The 16944-nt window shown below is 35.3% G+C and overlaps 1 protein-coding gene across 4 annotated transcripts in view; it reads right to left on the bottom strand.

Moving 5' to 3' along the window:
* Positions 1-16944, bottom strand: part of LOC111427029 (zinc finger domain-containing protein tiptop) — a 138697-nt gene that overhangs the window by 15223 nt on the left and 106530 nt on the right. For 2 of the 4 annotated variants that reach the window (XM_071194351.1, XM_023061977.2), the window contains exon 2: positions 14013-14059. The exons of 1 other annotated variant lie outside the window; for it this stretch is intronic. Coding sequence is in view for 1 of the 3 variants with exons in the window: in XM_023061975.2 (XP_022917743.2) it covers positions 8493-8607 (115 nt within the window). In the remaining 2 variants the exon portion in view is untranslated. Of the gene's footprint in view, positions 1-8492; positions 9111-14012; positions 14060-16944 lie in introns of those variants that run through there. One more of the 4 variants, XM_023061975.2, reaches the window with a different exon arrangement.

Genomic DNA, 16944 nt, shown 5'->3' with positions numbered 1-16944 from the left:
TAACAATCCCAATACGATATACAGGGTGATTCATTAGCTCACCATCAAACTTTGACATATGATAGCTAATCCAATTACCAAAAAAAAATGTTAATGAACATACTATATCAATCATTTACGAAATTATAACACTTTAAAGTTTTCTGCAGCGAATTTGTTAATAGTCAGTAAAATCAAACATTCAACAAAAACAAAGTTGTCATTGTAATATGTCAGTTTGCTGTAAGGTTTAATTATTACATACATGAAAAAACTCAAAATGTACGCTTATAGCACTAAAGAGTATGCTAATATAATTTTCGTGTATGGTTTTTGCAATCAGTACGAGAATATCAAGAAAGATTTCCACAGCCCCATTTGCCATATTATTCTGTTTTTAGCGATTCTTTCAGGAGACTTCGAGAAACAGGTAATCCTGCTCTAACAAAACCTATTCGACCGCATGTAGTTAATGTACAGGACGAAGAAGCTGTAATTAATGCTGTCATTGATAATCCATCAACACTCGAAGAATAGCACACAACATACATGTAAGTCAAAATTTTGTAACCCTGTACATATAAAATCTCTTGTTGCAGTTTCGTCTAGTTTGCTTCTCTTCGATTGTAATTTATCATCACATTCATTACTAACAAAACTGTCGCTGTTATCACTATCGATCATTAATTACAGTATCTTTCATTCTTGTGTTAATCCCAAAATGTTATTTATGGGGTATACACATATTTTTGAAAATGATGATACCCAATGTAGGTATTCGTGTACTTGAAATTCAAGCATTTAGTAGTTGTCAAAGTTTGTTGCGTTTTGAAAGAGTTGTAGCGAGATTGATCTCTTGAACGTTTCATCACCGCTTGACTCAGTATCTGACAAAATACATCATTGAGCCAATTAGACCTAGCGAGACAGAGCAGATACAAAGCCTATCACCAGTAAGCAGATATCCTTGCCATCAGCTTTAGCCGTGCGCCAGAAGCTTTGTGGTGTCGGGGACACTGAGTGCGCTTCACCTTCAATTTTTATTCCAACGACTTCTGCAAAATTGGCTGTTACAATGGTAATCGCAACATCTAATAGTGGTTAAATCTAACCCAACCCAACGTAAATCTGATTACTATATACTCAAAATAATCGAAACTCTAACTATTTATGTCAAATCCAATCCGTATAGTATCAAGCCCAACCCATTTCTAAATCAAACTTAGCTCAAGTCAACACTTACAAATTGCATATTCAGTATTAAAACACAAAAAGATCAGCAGAAGATGAGGAATTACTTAAAGGTTCCTTAATATTGACGTTAAACAAATCTGGAAGAGAAGATATTAGTAGCCCTGGTGGTGAGAGTTCAGGTATTACAAGGCACCGAGATCAAGAAGATCAAAAATTAGTACTTCATAAATATTAGTAAGGGTAGAAGAAAATGGACAAACAACATTAAAATACAAACAATGCAATGTTGAACAATAAGAAGAGTAGTTGAAGAGCTGCTTTTGATGTTGGATTAGGATCGGTGACAACAAAATGCCAGAGCTTTCGTACAGGACAACTTTTGAGACACAACCTCAGATTTATATTGCCAATGAAACTGGTTTATTATGGTGTGCTTTTCCTGAAAATTTAAAAACCTTCAAACACTAAAAATCTACCGCTCTATATAGTAGTACAATGTACATAACAAATGAATTTCGAAAATATGAAACCAGAAAAGATTAGAATTACTATTATTGCATTATTGGATTGTAATTATGTAATTCATTTGATGTGGGATAAAAACAAATTTATGTCAAATTAAGATATATTAGTAGGCTATCGTTGAATATAAAAGAAAAGATTAGGAATACAAAAGACTTTGTCGATTGGGAATGTGGAAGTTGATCCGATCGAACGTTGAAAGCTCGCGCGTGCCGACCTCTGACACAAACCATTTGTCCGCGGGACCGCAGGGGTTCCTACTCTTACACAGCACCATCATTAATACCCGTTCAATCAAGGAGTAAAGGGGTGATAGCTGCTTTTTAGTATGCTATATCTAACAGGGAAGCTTAACATTTTTTGAATCGGTGGTTAACATTAAGAATAAGACGGTTTAATTCGGAAACAGCAATCGTAAAGCCACGCGATCGGGTTAATTGGCAACACGTGCTCGTTGTTGGAAGCGGCTGGAGAAGCACTCTGTTTGGCGGCGGGTGGTCCAGGTGGCGTTGAGACGCACTTTCCCACAGCATCCCGCCGATCCTGATAGATGGCGACGTGATCTACCACCCGTCGGCGACTCTTCAACACTCGCTCGATAAATTAGATGCCAATCATTAATTCACCGCTCCTACGCTCGATAGGGCAACCCCGAATAACCCCATTATTCTTTAGAAGTTCCTTTTTTTCTCTTCGAATTGCGACGATGAGGCCATCTATCGATCGCCTACTGTTATTCTCGCAATAAAAATGCCCAAATACCAACGACTTCAGCGGGCTTCAAGATATGGTTTCAGGTATACACTGTTCGTAAGTTATGATCTTGGGCAGGATGTTTGCTCCTCTTTAAACAATTTATTAGCCAATTAATCCACATCAAATAAATGGGCTCATCGTAAATCAATCGACGCGGCCCACGAGGTAATGACCCAATATTTTTTTTAATGCTCACGAAAGGATGATCCTTTCCAATCATAACATAGCGTTACACGTGTTTATTCGGCCGTTAGGGCATATGTTTACGTTCGCGTAACTTTATGGCCTTCCTATGCTTACATAACGTTTACCTTTATTCTTCTTTCTTTCATTTCTTCGAAACCTACCTATTGTATACTATCAAATACTTCTCAACTTCTTTATTTTCAAAACAAATTTATTTTTACATTTAATGCGTCTGAACTCCTAATTAATAATTGGTAATAATAAACTACTTTTGTTCAATTAATGTAAGTAGTCTAAATCGAAATAAAGAAATTGTTAAGAAGAATTAAAATCATTGCATCGGTCCGGTTGAAATAATTAAAGCTCGCAAATGAACGTGAAATAATAAACCTTCGAACGTAGAGGCTTTGAGCCCAAAATAAACCGACAATCGATTGATGTCTGTCCGCGACGGGTTTCTTTGATCCTTTTTCTTATCTGCATGCTACGTCGGCAACGGCATCCGAAACGTCAAAACCGCGACTACGAACGAAATTTAATTCTCGTCCATCCGTATTCGACGCGAATTCGACCGAGCGCCGTTAATTCCCGTTCGGCCTTTTGATCTTTATCTTTGATTTATAATAGGAGATGGACAGAGCGCATTTCTCGCGGATGTGTTCATTATTGATCCAGTTAATTAGGGACGACGGTGAGGGAAATATTGTAGACCGGTTGATGTGCCAAGTCCTACAAATAGATTTCTATTACTTTGATCATAAAAAATTGACGAGAAAAATAACGCGTCCTTGAGACATTTCAAGAAATCTGTCTGTCAGCGAGTGATAAATAAAGCAGGGATGGAGTTTCAACAATCGTCGTCGACGGATGCCTACTAGTCCTGAATTTTTCCGGAGTTAATTTACTTTAGACGGTCTGAAAGACGTTAAAGCGCTAAAGATTCAAATTTTTTCGCCGCTCCATTCGCGTTTCGTGACGTTTTCGGACGCACAAAAGCAATACCCTTCACGAGACGATCACCGTCCGTAACGCACGCCACTGTCCCCGAAATTCCTAGAGGGCGACGTACGTCACGAGTTCGGACAGCATGCATAAACAAGCAGGAACCCCTAGTACAATTCGAAAGAAGTCAATTAATTAATCTTGTCTTGTTGCACGCTGAGCTCCTTGCCGCGAGTATCCTTAGAACGGCGGCGCCAATGGTTAAAGGATCATCAGTTCTCTGTCGGCCAGAATCCGAACGGAGGTGATTGATTGACGGCAGATTAACGTCTCAACACTCCTCGGTTTTTATTTCTACCGAGGAGAGTAGCTAATTGGTACCGTCTTTGTTGTATTTGTGCTAGTTTTGAAACGTTATTTTCTAGTAGATGAATATAAATAAACTTGCCAGTTTTAAAAGTGGACGGAGGCGTTGGTAAATTCAAGAGAAACGGAAGCATCACAGGTAGCGCAACTGTCTTTGTGTCTAACACGTGTCGCAGAAGCACATGCACATCCGCAAGCTCAAAGCACAATATGCGGATATGCGGGTGTCAATGGACAACCGTGTTGGAAATGCGGTCAAACGTGGCCCTGTCGTCCGGCTCACAGGACGTATATCCCAATAGCAAACAGTTCATTGCATATGCAATATCGTCTTCGAAATTGTCCGCTTGACTGGTGGACTTCGTTAGTCGTTGGGATATTGTCAGGACACAGGGAACACGCATAAGCTTCATTTCCCGAATTACCATAAATCGATAAAGCTTAAATTAAATAAATAAGCGATGTGAAATAGTTTTTAAATTTCGATTGTGTTTAATTTAATATGATATATTTACATTAGTTGAAATAAATATTGCAGTCTTTTTATCTTAAAAATAATATTTAAGGTAATAGAAATGGAATCAGAATCGGTTTTGAATAAAGAAAGAGAGATGCGACTTGTTACAATTGCAGCAGATTTTTCAATAACAAAAATTGTAGTTCTGGATAGATTTAAATAAATAATAAGAAATCATTCATTAATGATCGCCCAGGAAAAACTTGGATTAAACAATAAGGCATTCTTAAAACGACTTAATTTAATATCCAGCTGAGGCATCACTTTCAAACATTAAGAGTGTTTTGCTGGAGAACAATGCACATGACATTCTTGAAGATTCAACCTGAGTTTTCAATGCCAGCTAGAAAACTTAATATACCCATTAGATAGTCTTGTGCTTTTTGCCCTCACCCACTAGCAATATGGGGAAACGTTTTGCTTGCACTAAAATATTGTCTGACAATTGTCATCCTTTTCTTGTGCACTCATTAATTCAACATCTTATGCCAAACAAGGATAGTGATCGCGACTTGTTATTTAGTTCAGAAAATAAAGCTTTAGAACATTGTAACAGTGATTCAAAGGTGAAGCTTAGTAGAGGAAGAATGTAGTAATGATTACACTCTTGCTTTAGCTCTGCAATGGTTTTGAATACCACAAGATGCTTCTCCACCTCTACCATTTGCTTTCAGTTAACCTCTTAGTTTAAAAAAATTTGATGTTGGTGATTATAGTAGCCTAAAAGTGATGAGCGAAGCATTATTATTGAACAAAAACTTCATTATATACATCATTTTCTCTCTTAGATCTGGCAGTGTGAAACAAAATTACGAGCATTTCAAGAAGTGCACGGTCATTAAAACTCTAACACTACTGAGATCACCAGCACATCTCTGCTTCGCAAGCAGTGACGAATACAGTTTTAGATGAGTAAATAATTATTTTAATATGTATTTATGTTTATAATTTATAAGTTGAAGAGGGGATGGATGACAGATGAACTCTTGGTTTGCAACTATCAAAAATTCTTATGAATAAGAGCGAGAACATCAGAATAGTGTAAGTGTAAACATAAGAAAAAAGATGTTAATTCATAAATTCAAAGAACAACACCAAAGGAAAAATTATTCCTTGGGCTGTTAAACGCGCTATACTTCTCCATAATTTAAAGAAGATACTAATCATAGCAAAAATGTAGCTAAAAAGTGTTTGTAAGTACTCTTTATTAATTGGTTAATTATTAACAACGACAACAAATTTATGGATAAATTTTCAAAAAACCACTATCTTCTTGATCTACGTTTAGTTAACTTGTAGTTTTAAATAACCACTAAAAATGCTTTATTTTGGATCATTTAAGTGTAGAGGAAACGAATTCCGATTGGTGTTAATTTTTTCTTTCAAAGGGGACTATTAATTTATCTTCACACTCATTTATATCAATCATAATCATGTTGAACGTTACTTTTAACATTTGCATAATTCCAACTAGTATTTCCGAAAGGTCTTACGTATCGTATGCTTTTCAATCTTATTGTTTCATTTAAGAATATTGCACAATTCATGAATAATTCTATAAAGACGTTGTAAAATAACCTTGTTAATCTTGTTATAATAGCTGACCAGAAACTACATTCACTTGTAACAATATTATTCTAAGTAATTTATAATATTTCTTTCCGTCAATAATTGCGGATTTGGAATACTTAATTAAAAACATTAATCTAAACAACTTATTTATAATTTAGAATTAAAGTGGATTAATATTTTGTCACCACGTAAACAACCGGTAATTATGTCATTGTATGAATGGCGTTGAAAAGAAGACGCAAATACATTTTTAATGGACTTCGAGCACAATGATTTGTGTGTTCGATTACACTAATACATTGGCAATTGCAAGAAGGTTCGTTCATTATAATGCGTTGTTTTTCAATGTTAAACATCATTTAAATCTTTGGCGCTCAAGACGCTATTCTTAACAACATTTTTTGACACTTCTCTATCTTCTTAATAGAAACCTATTTATAATACCATAACATTCTTATTTGATTATAACGAAATTTTGGTTTTGCCAAAATCTTCCCAACCAGAAACATATTATTTCTCATATAGTTATTTGTAAATTTATTTTACAAAGCAGCAAAACAGTAGCAAAGTTAAAAACGAATTCAACAGAAGATCACGCAAAACTGTTTCATGTATTTATCATATTTTGACAACAACAAACTTTACTGGAATACGTATAATCAGGTTAATGTGTGATGGATGTGGATGTCGGAATAAAAATAACACCTTCATCGGAATGTGCAGCATATCAAAAATAGAAGCATCTGTCCCCATTTGAGGTCACTCCTTTATTTCAAATCATTGTATTCAGTTGTCAACAACTTGTGTCATGGCACTTTTCATTTACGAAATGCCAATGGATAAACTGGAGCTAATTTGCTAAGACTTTGAAAAAAGTACAAGTGTAATTATGAACTCAACCCTTTTAAACGAATAAATGTCCAACATTTTTGAAGGTAGTGTAAGTTACTAAATCAATTTAGCTTTCAACATTTTGTGAAAACAAGTATATTCAAATTATCCCCAATGATTGCAAACAAATCTGCTCGACCTCTCATTTGGCAAAGCAAATAAAATGGATAGTGTAAACTAGTTTTAGAAAACCACCGAAGGGAAGTTTATGGATTCCAAAAGGTTGCGTAAATGGTTTAAGGGTAGCAAGTGCAAGAATGTGGAAGGATTAATGTGTCAAATCACATAATAAATAGTAAAATCACATAAAGGTTGTTGCTTCTAGTGAAAAACAAAGTATAAGGTGGAGCAAATTACTTTTGCGTTAAAACATCAATTCAAAAAATAGAGCTTTACATTTTTTTCATTTGTAAGAAAATGGCAACCAATTTACAGTACAACATTACTTTTGTCCTACCTAGTATTATTAATGTTTCTTCAACGTAACTAGATCTGAGTGTATTTATCGTATACTGTTTTAATTCTACAGTCTCATTGGATTTTGTTCTATCTACTTCTGACTGTGGCTATATAAACATTCAGTAAGGTATTTTGAGAACGCCATGAGTTGGCAAAAAGAAAGAAAAATGTTGATAGCAACATGGCCACAAGTACATTAATATCACAGCCTTCAATCTTTGCCGTAAATGTTCAAGATGATGTCGTTATGGCGTTTCTATACGAATCAAAAATGCTAAATCTAATCTGCTTAAATCTAATTAAATTGTAATTGTTAAAAATGCGCCCCAAAGATGTTTCTAGTTTAAAGAAGAACGTTGTTACACTTTTGATAGATTAAAATACAATGAATTAGTTCAATATTGCCATGTTCGTTTAACATTGGACAACAGTATTTGATAGAAGACCTTATCTTACGTAACGATAAAGTGTATTTGTTTAGAATCCACACTTCATGCCGATTACTACCACTTGACGACAAAATCGTTTCATAAGGCAACTACTGAAACAGGAAGATAAAATCTCTTGAAATTTCAATTGAACACATTGTTAATGTCAATAAGGATTTGTTCTTTTACCTTTAACTAGGGCACAATAACTGTCACAATAACTGTATACTGTCAGAATCAAAAGTATTATGTAATTAATTTCCTAGCAAGAAAGTAAAAAATTAAACTAGATGAAAAATGTTTTCTGAAATTTGAAGTAACCGAAATTTTTGTTGTTAATTTTCAACAACGACACCCATTTTAAAGTTCTTTTCAAGATTTTTTCAAACCAATTTCTTTCAATTCCATGTAAAAAAAGTTTTTTGTAAAAAAAATGTTTTTTTTGTGTAGAAACTGATGAATTTTTTAAAGTACTTAAATAATATATTTTTGTAACAAAATTGATTAAGTTAGTTCTGTTGTAAAATCAGTAATTTGATAGATTTACGGTGTAATAAAGAACATTGTTTAGACCGCAAACCGTATGGTGGCGCTACTAGTCCTAAATCTATAAAATCATGTATCTACAGTCTTAAATTTATGAGAACTAAATCTTAACATAAAATAAGATAATAACTGACCTTTGAGACATTTCAACTTTTTTACTAAAACTTCTCGGTCGAACTCTTCGAAGTCTTCTTTTTCGTTTTCGACAAAAGCGTTATACTTTCTGATCGACTTGTTCTTGTGGCGCATCTTCGCTTCTCAATTTGCCCCCTCAAGTCGTGACATCTTCCCCGGTAAACAGAAACGAAACATAAAAATCGAACTAATCCTCTTCGCGAAAAACGCCAAATAAACAAATTCGAAAAAATAGCAACAAGAACAAAAACTCAAAATAAAAAATTAATAGTATACGAAACACAAAAAACAAACGATGCACACCGGTTGTTTGTAGGGCGGATTTTCGGTTGTTACAGATAAAAAATAAAAACGGCGACGTCGCAAACAAAACACTGCCGAAGCACTTGTAAAACAATATCGAAACGAGTTCACCGAGTCACGTGATATAAACAAAAGGCGAAAAAAAGAGTAGCGGTGGCGGCGAAGGCAACAGCTAAAGCTGATCGCGCGGAGTGCGAGCGTGATGACAAGTGAGGATCTGCGAGAGAGCCAGCCGATGTTCACCTTCGGCTCAGTCAGCGTGTTCTGGCCTCGTGCGCCTGGCGTCGAGGTTACGCGACGTAGTTCACCCCTCGACCACTGGGCGCGCACTGTGCGCTCCGCGTGCCTAACTAAGCCACCCTATCCCTTCCGAACCAGTCAAAAGTTAGAGTGGCTTTGACGCACCCCCACCTCGCTTACTCCAACACTTTTGGGGTGCTCTCATACCGCTTTTAGATGAGTATCTTCCCCCACTCCTAACTATCCTTCAATGTTAGATTTTTACATTTTCATTACCCATTTACTCAAAGATTTTTAGGTATTTATACGTACTTCATTAACTTTAGTCCAACTTATTAAGTATATATTACAAATATTAGATCAAAATTTGTTATATACTTTTTATTAATACAAGGTGTTGAAATTATTGAGATGTAAAGATTTTAGATTTTAAATGTAGCCTATATTAAATCTGAAGTACTTAACATAATTTGTTTCTGTAATTTCTTTTTATAGTAAAGGGGAAAATCTTGTCGATATCGAAGGATAATAACTTTCTTGACGTGATTTCTCGAAATGTCAGTTTGAGGTTATCTGGGTTGTTACTTTCTGTATCAAATCGGTACACATTTTGTCAGATCTAAATAACGTCTGGTATTTTACGAAAATTTTAATATAAAGTATTATACAGAAAAGCATTTTCAACCCATTTATTTGCTGGGAACCTAAGTTATCGCTTAATTAAGCCAAGGTCGCCTTGCGGCCGAGGCGCTACAATCCATAACAATATTAATCAAAATTTCCAGACAATTTTGAGTAATACCTGGTAATTTGACTACGTTTATGTAATGTAATGTTAATTTATGTAGTTTTCAAGGGGAATTCGGGTATACTTGCAAGAAACGCATGATTTTATGTAATTTAACCTAGGTTAGTTGCGGCCGAGGGTTGAAATCGAAAGAATTTTAAACTCTATCGTGCAGATTTCACAACGTTTGACAGTAATTAGATTTTCAGAGGAATGTATACAACGAGTCTATTAGAGAAACTACATTCTGTATCATATCGATACAAATTTGAACAGTTTTAAACGATGTTTGGCATTTTTCCAATAATTGGATATACATAGTGTTCCAGACAAATAGTTACAACACGTTTCCATGTTGTTGTTTAATTGGGCCGTTTTACGGCCGAAGCGTTACAATCGGTACCATATTATTAATAAATCCACACAATTTTTAACCTATCTGGTCAAACTCTTAACGCTTGCAGCCGAGATGCTACATTTTGTACCGTATCGATACAAATTTGGTCAGTTTTAAACAACATTTTCCATTTCAAACAACATTCGAATGTAAATAGTTTACAACCTGTTTCCGGAAAACTCGTGGCTGCTGTTTGATTGATGAACCTAAGGTCACATCAAGGTCAATTTTAAACAAATTTATTTAATTTATTCATGTTTAAGGGCTTTAGTTTATGATGAGCTATAAAAACTATGGGATTTTATAATAAAAATTTGTTTTTGTATTTGTCAAAATGAAGTGAAAATTTAAAAAAATCATGGTGACTTTAATTTGAATCGCATTGCGATGATTTATACGTTAAATTAAAGCCGAAATGTTCTATTTTATGGTGAGATTAAAAAAATTTATGGCTTTATACGAAAAAAATCCAGAAAAGAGTTTTAAATAAAAAATTACAATTTTAAGATATGTTAAAATATGGCAGAAAATGACGACACTTTAAAAAAGTTATTTTATCTTTATTTCTGGGTGTTAAGCGACGCTTTATATCTGAAATTGAACCTAAAAGATTTTAGTTTATGATGGGCTATAAAAACCACGGTATTTTATAATAAAAATTATTAGAAAAAAATATTAATGAAAAATTGACAGATGAACTAACACTAGCACTAGAACTAGGAACATTTGGATATAGCCGTGCGTCTCTTTAAGACGGGTAAACCTGAATATTTCTAGTTGTAGGTCTAGTGTTAGTTTTAGATTTAGTTCAATAAAAATATACAACAATCTAATGCTGAATAATAACTAAAACTAGAACTAACGACCCGAATGTTTCTAGTTCTAGGTCTAGCGTTAGTTCTACGCTTAGTTCAATAAACATATACAGCAATCTAGCGCTGAATAACAAGTAAAATTAAACTAATGTCAATTGAAATTATTATCATCGTTGTCTCTTTCCATCGTTTCGACTCAATAAAACTCGACTTTTTGCACTTTTTTGATAGATTTTGTTTTATTTTCGGTTCTACCGGTGTCGATTTAATTATAAATCATCTTCAGGAAAACCTGAACCACGTCAACTTTGAATGCAACGTCATGAACACATTAAAAAACATTTTTATTCTATTTATTTAACTATTATTATACTTATTTATTCCTTTAAAAAGCAAAGTTGTAACATAATTTTTCTTTCTACATAAACCTCTTATAGTTTCTGAAACGATGATAATTTTTTGAGGTTAGCCAACCTTAAATTTAAAGTTGACGTGGTTCCGGTTTTCCTGAAGATGATTTATAATTAAATCGAAACCAGTAAAAACAAAAATAAAACAAAAATTCATTAGAAAAGTGTAAAAAGTCGAGTTTTAGTTAGTTCAAATTGCGCAGAATTATGCAAGCAACATTTTTTACATTTTCAATAATTACTTTAATTTTTTTCTTTTATTATTTAGATTAAAAAACATTAGTTAATTTACCTACTTTATGTCCATAGCACAAATTATATTAATTATCTTTAACTATCCTCTAAAAACATTGGTCTGTATCGAATAATAAAAAGCGGATTATCTTGAAAACGATAAACTTTAGCGCATTTTGATAAGAGTACCCTTTTTGCTTAAAAAGTATAGAGAATAAGAATTTTTATTCAAAAAGCCAAAAAGTATACTGTCAGAAAAGTTATTGTTATTTTAATCCATAAAAAAACGATACAGAGCACCCTTTAACGGCGATAGTAAAACGACCTCCGTATACCAAATTTGAAAAGATTCGGTTAAAATACACGTGTAATATTAAATAAAAATCAATTTAAAAATTTAATTTGAACATCTTGTACCTCCAAAACAGCGTTTGTTGACCTATGTTTATATGAAGTTTTTGTGTTAATTTTAAAAGATCTGTTAAAGTCTTGCTACAAAAACCTGAAACACTCTGTATACTATATAATTTATTACCTAAAACTCTAAGATCTAATCTATTCTACTTTCTAAAATGTGAGTAAGCATATTATCCTTTTCAAATCAGTGAAAAGTTAGAGTGGGTTTGACGTACCCTGACGACCTATGTTTGGCCGAAGCTTTTTGGGGTGCAGTAGGGGTTCGGGAGGAAATGTCCAACGTTACTCTCATACTACCGAGAACGATGCTAGCCAGCAGGACGACAGCGACAGGACAGCTTCTGATGACGAGGACCCAGATCCTCCTGTCGTCGTTTCATCTGCCCGTGACAGCAGCGGCTTCGGACGTGTCGACGCGTCCGGACCTGGATGATACGTTCGTCCATGGCGTCGTTTCCGAAAAGAATATCGCACAAGTCAACCCATGATACGCGTCTGGATCTGACACGTTCTATATTTTAATGCCAGGGAATACGAATCCAATCGTCGAGGACGTTTTAATATAGTTTTCAAAAATGAAACAAAAAAAGTGATATGAAAATATTACTCACACCTTCATAATTGTATTTTGAAGATTCGGTAACATTTGATTGTTAAAAAAAAGGAGTGGATTTACGAAGGTGTAAAAACACTGAAGTACTTTTTTAGTCTGTACATGTAGGACAAGCGGAAAACACGTCGAACACGTCGCAAAAAAAGGGCCCAAAACGTCGAGGGCGAACTAGATGGCGCTTTATAGTGGGGCGCACCTGCATAAAGAGAGGCACTTACCGCGTGCCGTGTTGCATCCTGTAAACCACGTACATTCCACACAAATGATCTCGTAATTTATACAGCCATTGCTGCGTATCAAACAATGCCTCATCACACCATAGATTGATTTACCATAAACGATATTGCCATGCCATCGTTACAAAAATGTATAATGCAAAATAAGTATTTAAGTTATTTATTACTAATAAATTATATTGTCATAATTAAGTGTTTTATATCTATTACATATGAACATATTATCATAATTAGATCTTTATGGTATATAATTACAAACATAAGATAAGCAAACTCGCAAACAGCCAAAGTAGTATTATAGAAAATGTAAAAAAATATCGAAAGTTAACTGCGTCATCTGTTACGGTGTACGAATGACGTTTAACTCAGTGTTGATTCTCTGTCGTAGTTGAGTGCTGTAACACAATCATGTATTGAACAAGGATGGTTGTTGTAGACACGAGAGAGGCCGGCGTTTACACTCGTTTCTAATTAACCTTTTATACGGCCTCCTATAAACTAATATTCGATACGGCCTATAATATTGTTTTATGTTTCATGATAATTATGGTTTACGACCACCGCGTATAATTCCATAGTATGTGAGCGAAGCTGAGCTGCGCAGCGCCCTCTGTCCGCCGTCACGTAGAAATAATATTGAGGGCGCGTTTATGGCAAGTCGCGGTCAAACTTTAATCACATCTCGTTTTTGAGGTGCCTTCAGTTAGACAATTGTTGTTTGCACACTTTTTGTTCATGGTGTAAATTCGTAAATTGCAGTGCACCATGAACAATCTTGAAACATACACAGTCCTCTAACGATTAATCGCGGTTTTCTCCTTTTAAAGACATCCTTTAACCATAACAATAACTGACCATTCCAAGTCAGCACTTTGTGGGTTAAGATCATATAGAGCACAATTATTGGTTTATACATTTATCAACGTTATTTATTTACTTCACCACCATGGCTTATACGACTTTTTTAACTACTTTAAAATGACTTCAGCGGATTCAAAAGCAAGAGATTGAAAAGAAGTGTTTAATTCGAAATTTCCCATCACATTAAAAAGCCCCAATTTACATACCACTCGTTCAATGAGGACCCAGTCAGCTAGGTTTACGGCCAACTTACCTGAAACAGAGAAACAACGTAAGTGAATGAATAAATCAGCGGCAACTCATGCGGCCAGTGCGTAATAAAATTAGAATAATCAACGAGATGAGTAGATTACGGACGGAGAGTGCGACACAAATACGCTTATCTGCGTTGCTTATTCAAATTAACAGAAACGTGGTCGACCGGCCCCATTCGCCCGATGATTAATTGTAAAGTAAATGCGAGCTAAGCGTGTTCGGTTGATGGGATTTTCTGGTTAAAAAATTCTTTACACTTCTCTTTTTTTCAACAGGACTCGGTCGGTGAGGGAAGAGCCTCGTTCTTGGACGCTTTGTCTCCTTTGAAGTGACGACGGCAATAAAAAGACCAGAGTGAGTCCGAATAAAAGTGTCTGTCTTTTTTAATTAGCGCCGAAAAAGATTGATTCCGATCATTGGAACTGTTACCTTTCTTTAAAAGTCTAAATAAGTCTAAATGGGCGAACGTTCTTTTACACATTTCTAAAAATACTATTAGTAAATAAAAAACATTTTATCCTTGTTATTTAAAAAGTAATTGTTCATAATTTATATTGTGATTGTTGCTTACCGGAATAAAGTAATTGAATAAGCATGACGCCGATGTAAATAAATCAAAGTCTATCATATTGTGAATACTTCTAGGAAATGCAGTCATAAATCTAACATACTGCGAGCCGTGGAATAGTTTTCCGTTAGACTTAATCAATAATCGTGAAATATGACTGCAATGATATTTTTATTAGTTGGAACATTCCCACAGATCGACATAACCCAATCTCTCTCCATTGTAAGCATATAGGCCAATCCACCAGTGATAAACCAAAGATTATCATAAAACTACAATCCTTTCCTCTTAAAGGTAATTAATTTTATGAAGGCTGAAGTACCAAGCGAGCCAATACCGAGGAGGTTTTGTACATTTACTTTCAAAAACCATTAATCACCCTTCCCACGAGGAGTCACTAGTACAAGAAAGAAAGGTGTATTTAATATCATTTCAAATTGCGAGTGAGCATATAAGTGGGCTCAAGATAAAAGAAAGTACTTAATAATAATTTGCTAATAATAATTTTTAAGAGAAAATAATACAGATTTTGAGTAATGCGTAACATATATTATAGAGATGATGGACGGTTACATGTAGGTACAAGCAAACAACTATGAGTATGCAAATGTGTATCTTTTGTGTACCCTTATGTAACGAAGTAGCTACTGTGCTGTACCGAAACTGCTACTAAAGCCCTACGTGCCGAAGACCAACAGGTTTCTGCGCCTCTCTCCTCGACCAGACAGGCAACTAGCGGAGGGCACGGTTTACCGATTGGGTCGACTCCACACTTCGACACCGAGTAAAATTTATAAAATCCCGTCGAGTAGCTAAACTGTTGCTGATTTACAATGAACTTTATCTATTTTTAAATAAATATTACTAATTTTTTGATTACAATGAATATAAAAAATTAATGTACCAACTTATCTTGGTTATAATATAATAAAACATACTTATTAATTATTAGTTAACCAAATAAGCACTTTGAGGATAATGACAAATACTCAGACAATGATTTAATGACTTTCGATCTGTCCGGGGTATTGTTTATGCGGACCGAAGGAAACTGTTAATGTGGACAATGCACATCTGTATAATTGGTACCCCGCCGTCCGGATCGACATTCCGACGGCCTCGTCCTGTAAATCATCGGATAATCCATGTATCTGGGAAAAACTCCGGCTGTAATTAATAGCGGAGTTTTAATAATTTAATCAAGCGTTCAGCCAGTCGCGCAGCTTCGTTATTTATGAAGATGATTATTACAAACAGTCGCCAGGCAGCGTACCTTCGCGGGGCGATATTTCAAGCCGATTTAAAGAGAAAAACACGCGGAGTCGGCAACTTTCTAAATTGTAATTTATTGCGTGGCATGAGCCGTAACGATTTTTGTACAGGCACAATTGGTTTTGTGTGTTTTTCTGATAATTTACGACGGCTGATCGCTGGACTGATTACCAAACTGCGGACGAGCTGGTATAGGCGTTGATTGGATGTCAAAATCCGGTAGTTTATTTCACTTTCGTATTCATTGGTGAAGCTTTGAAAGCAAAGTTGATATAGTACATTTCCTGAAAGCTTCATCCAATTTACTCTAATGATAACTGATAGGCGTATTAACCTACTAAGCGAAATAAAAATATTCAAAGTAATTAAATTTTAATAGAAACGTTTACAAATTCTGTTTTATTCTTTACTAGGATTTTCATTTTCTAATGATCACATCGAAAAGAAAAAAAAAAGAATTAGTGGGTTTCTCCCAGTGTCCTAATTAAGGCTATCTCTGATCGAAAATTTATAGCCCCGGCGGAGACGTTCGGCTCGGAAAAAGTGATATACCTCACCTCTTTTCCGTTGACGATAAGTGGCGGGTAATGTGACATTCAAAACAGTGCCGTCACATCAGCATAAATAAATCCCCTCAACCTCACGGAGTGTGGATTTTGAGAACGCTCCTTCGGATAGATTCGTGCGGGTCGGTTACGACGACGAAGAAAACCGAAGGCTGCTATACGAGCAGCGAGGATGTTGTCAGTGTGGAGCGAGAGTGAGACTCGGTATAAATAGCGAGATATATCTAAAACCTTTAAGTTCAGCCATCACACGGGTTTGCTTTTAGCGCCCCGCGCGTCTCTTCTTGACAGATTTATGTGGACAGGTTGCAGACGACCGACACGGCATTGGCTGCTTCAAGGGCACGATGGCTTACTCGATCCTCTCCAATATAGCCACGCCGAGCCGTACTTTCCTCTTCTTCGCGTATTGCCTCCTTTTAATACCCATTAACCTCGACCCGACCACCGTATCTTCGTTGTTCGCTCGACCACGGC

Source organism: Onthophagus taurus, chromosome 2 (genome assembly GCF_036711975.1).
Source record: "Onthophagus taurus isolate NC chromosome 2, IU_Otau_3.0, whole genome shotgun sequence".
In the NCBI taxonomy this organism is placed as follows: domain Eukaryota; kingdom Metazoa; phylum Arthropoda; class Insecta; order Coleoptera; family Scarabaeidae; genus Onthophagus; species Onthophagus taurus.
This window is presented reverse-complemented; position numbering and strand designations above follow the sequence as displayed.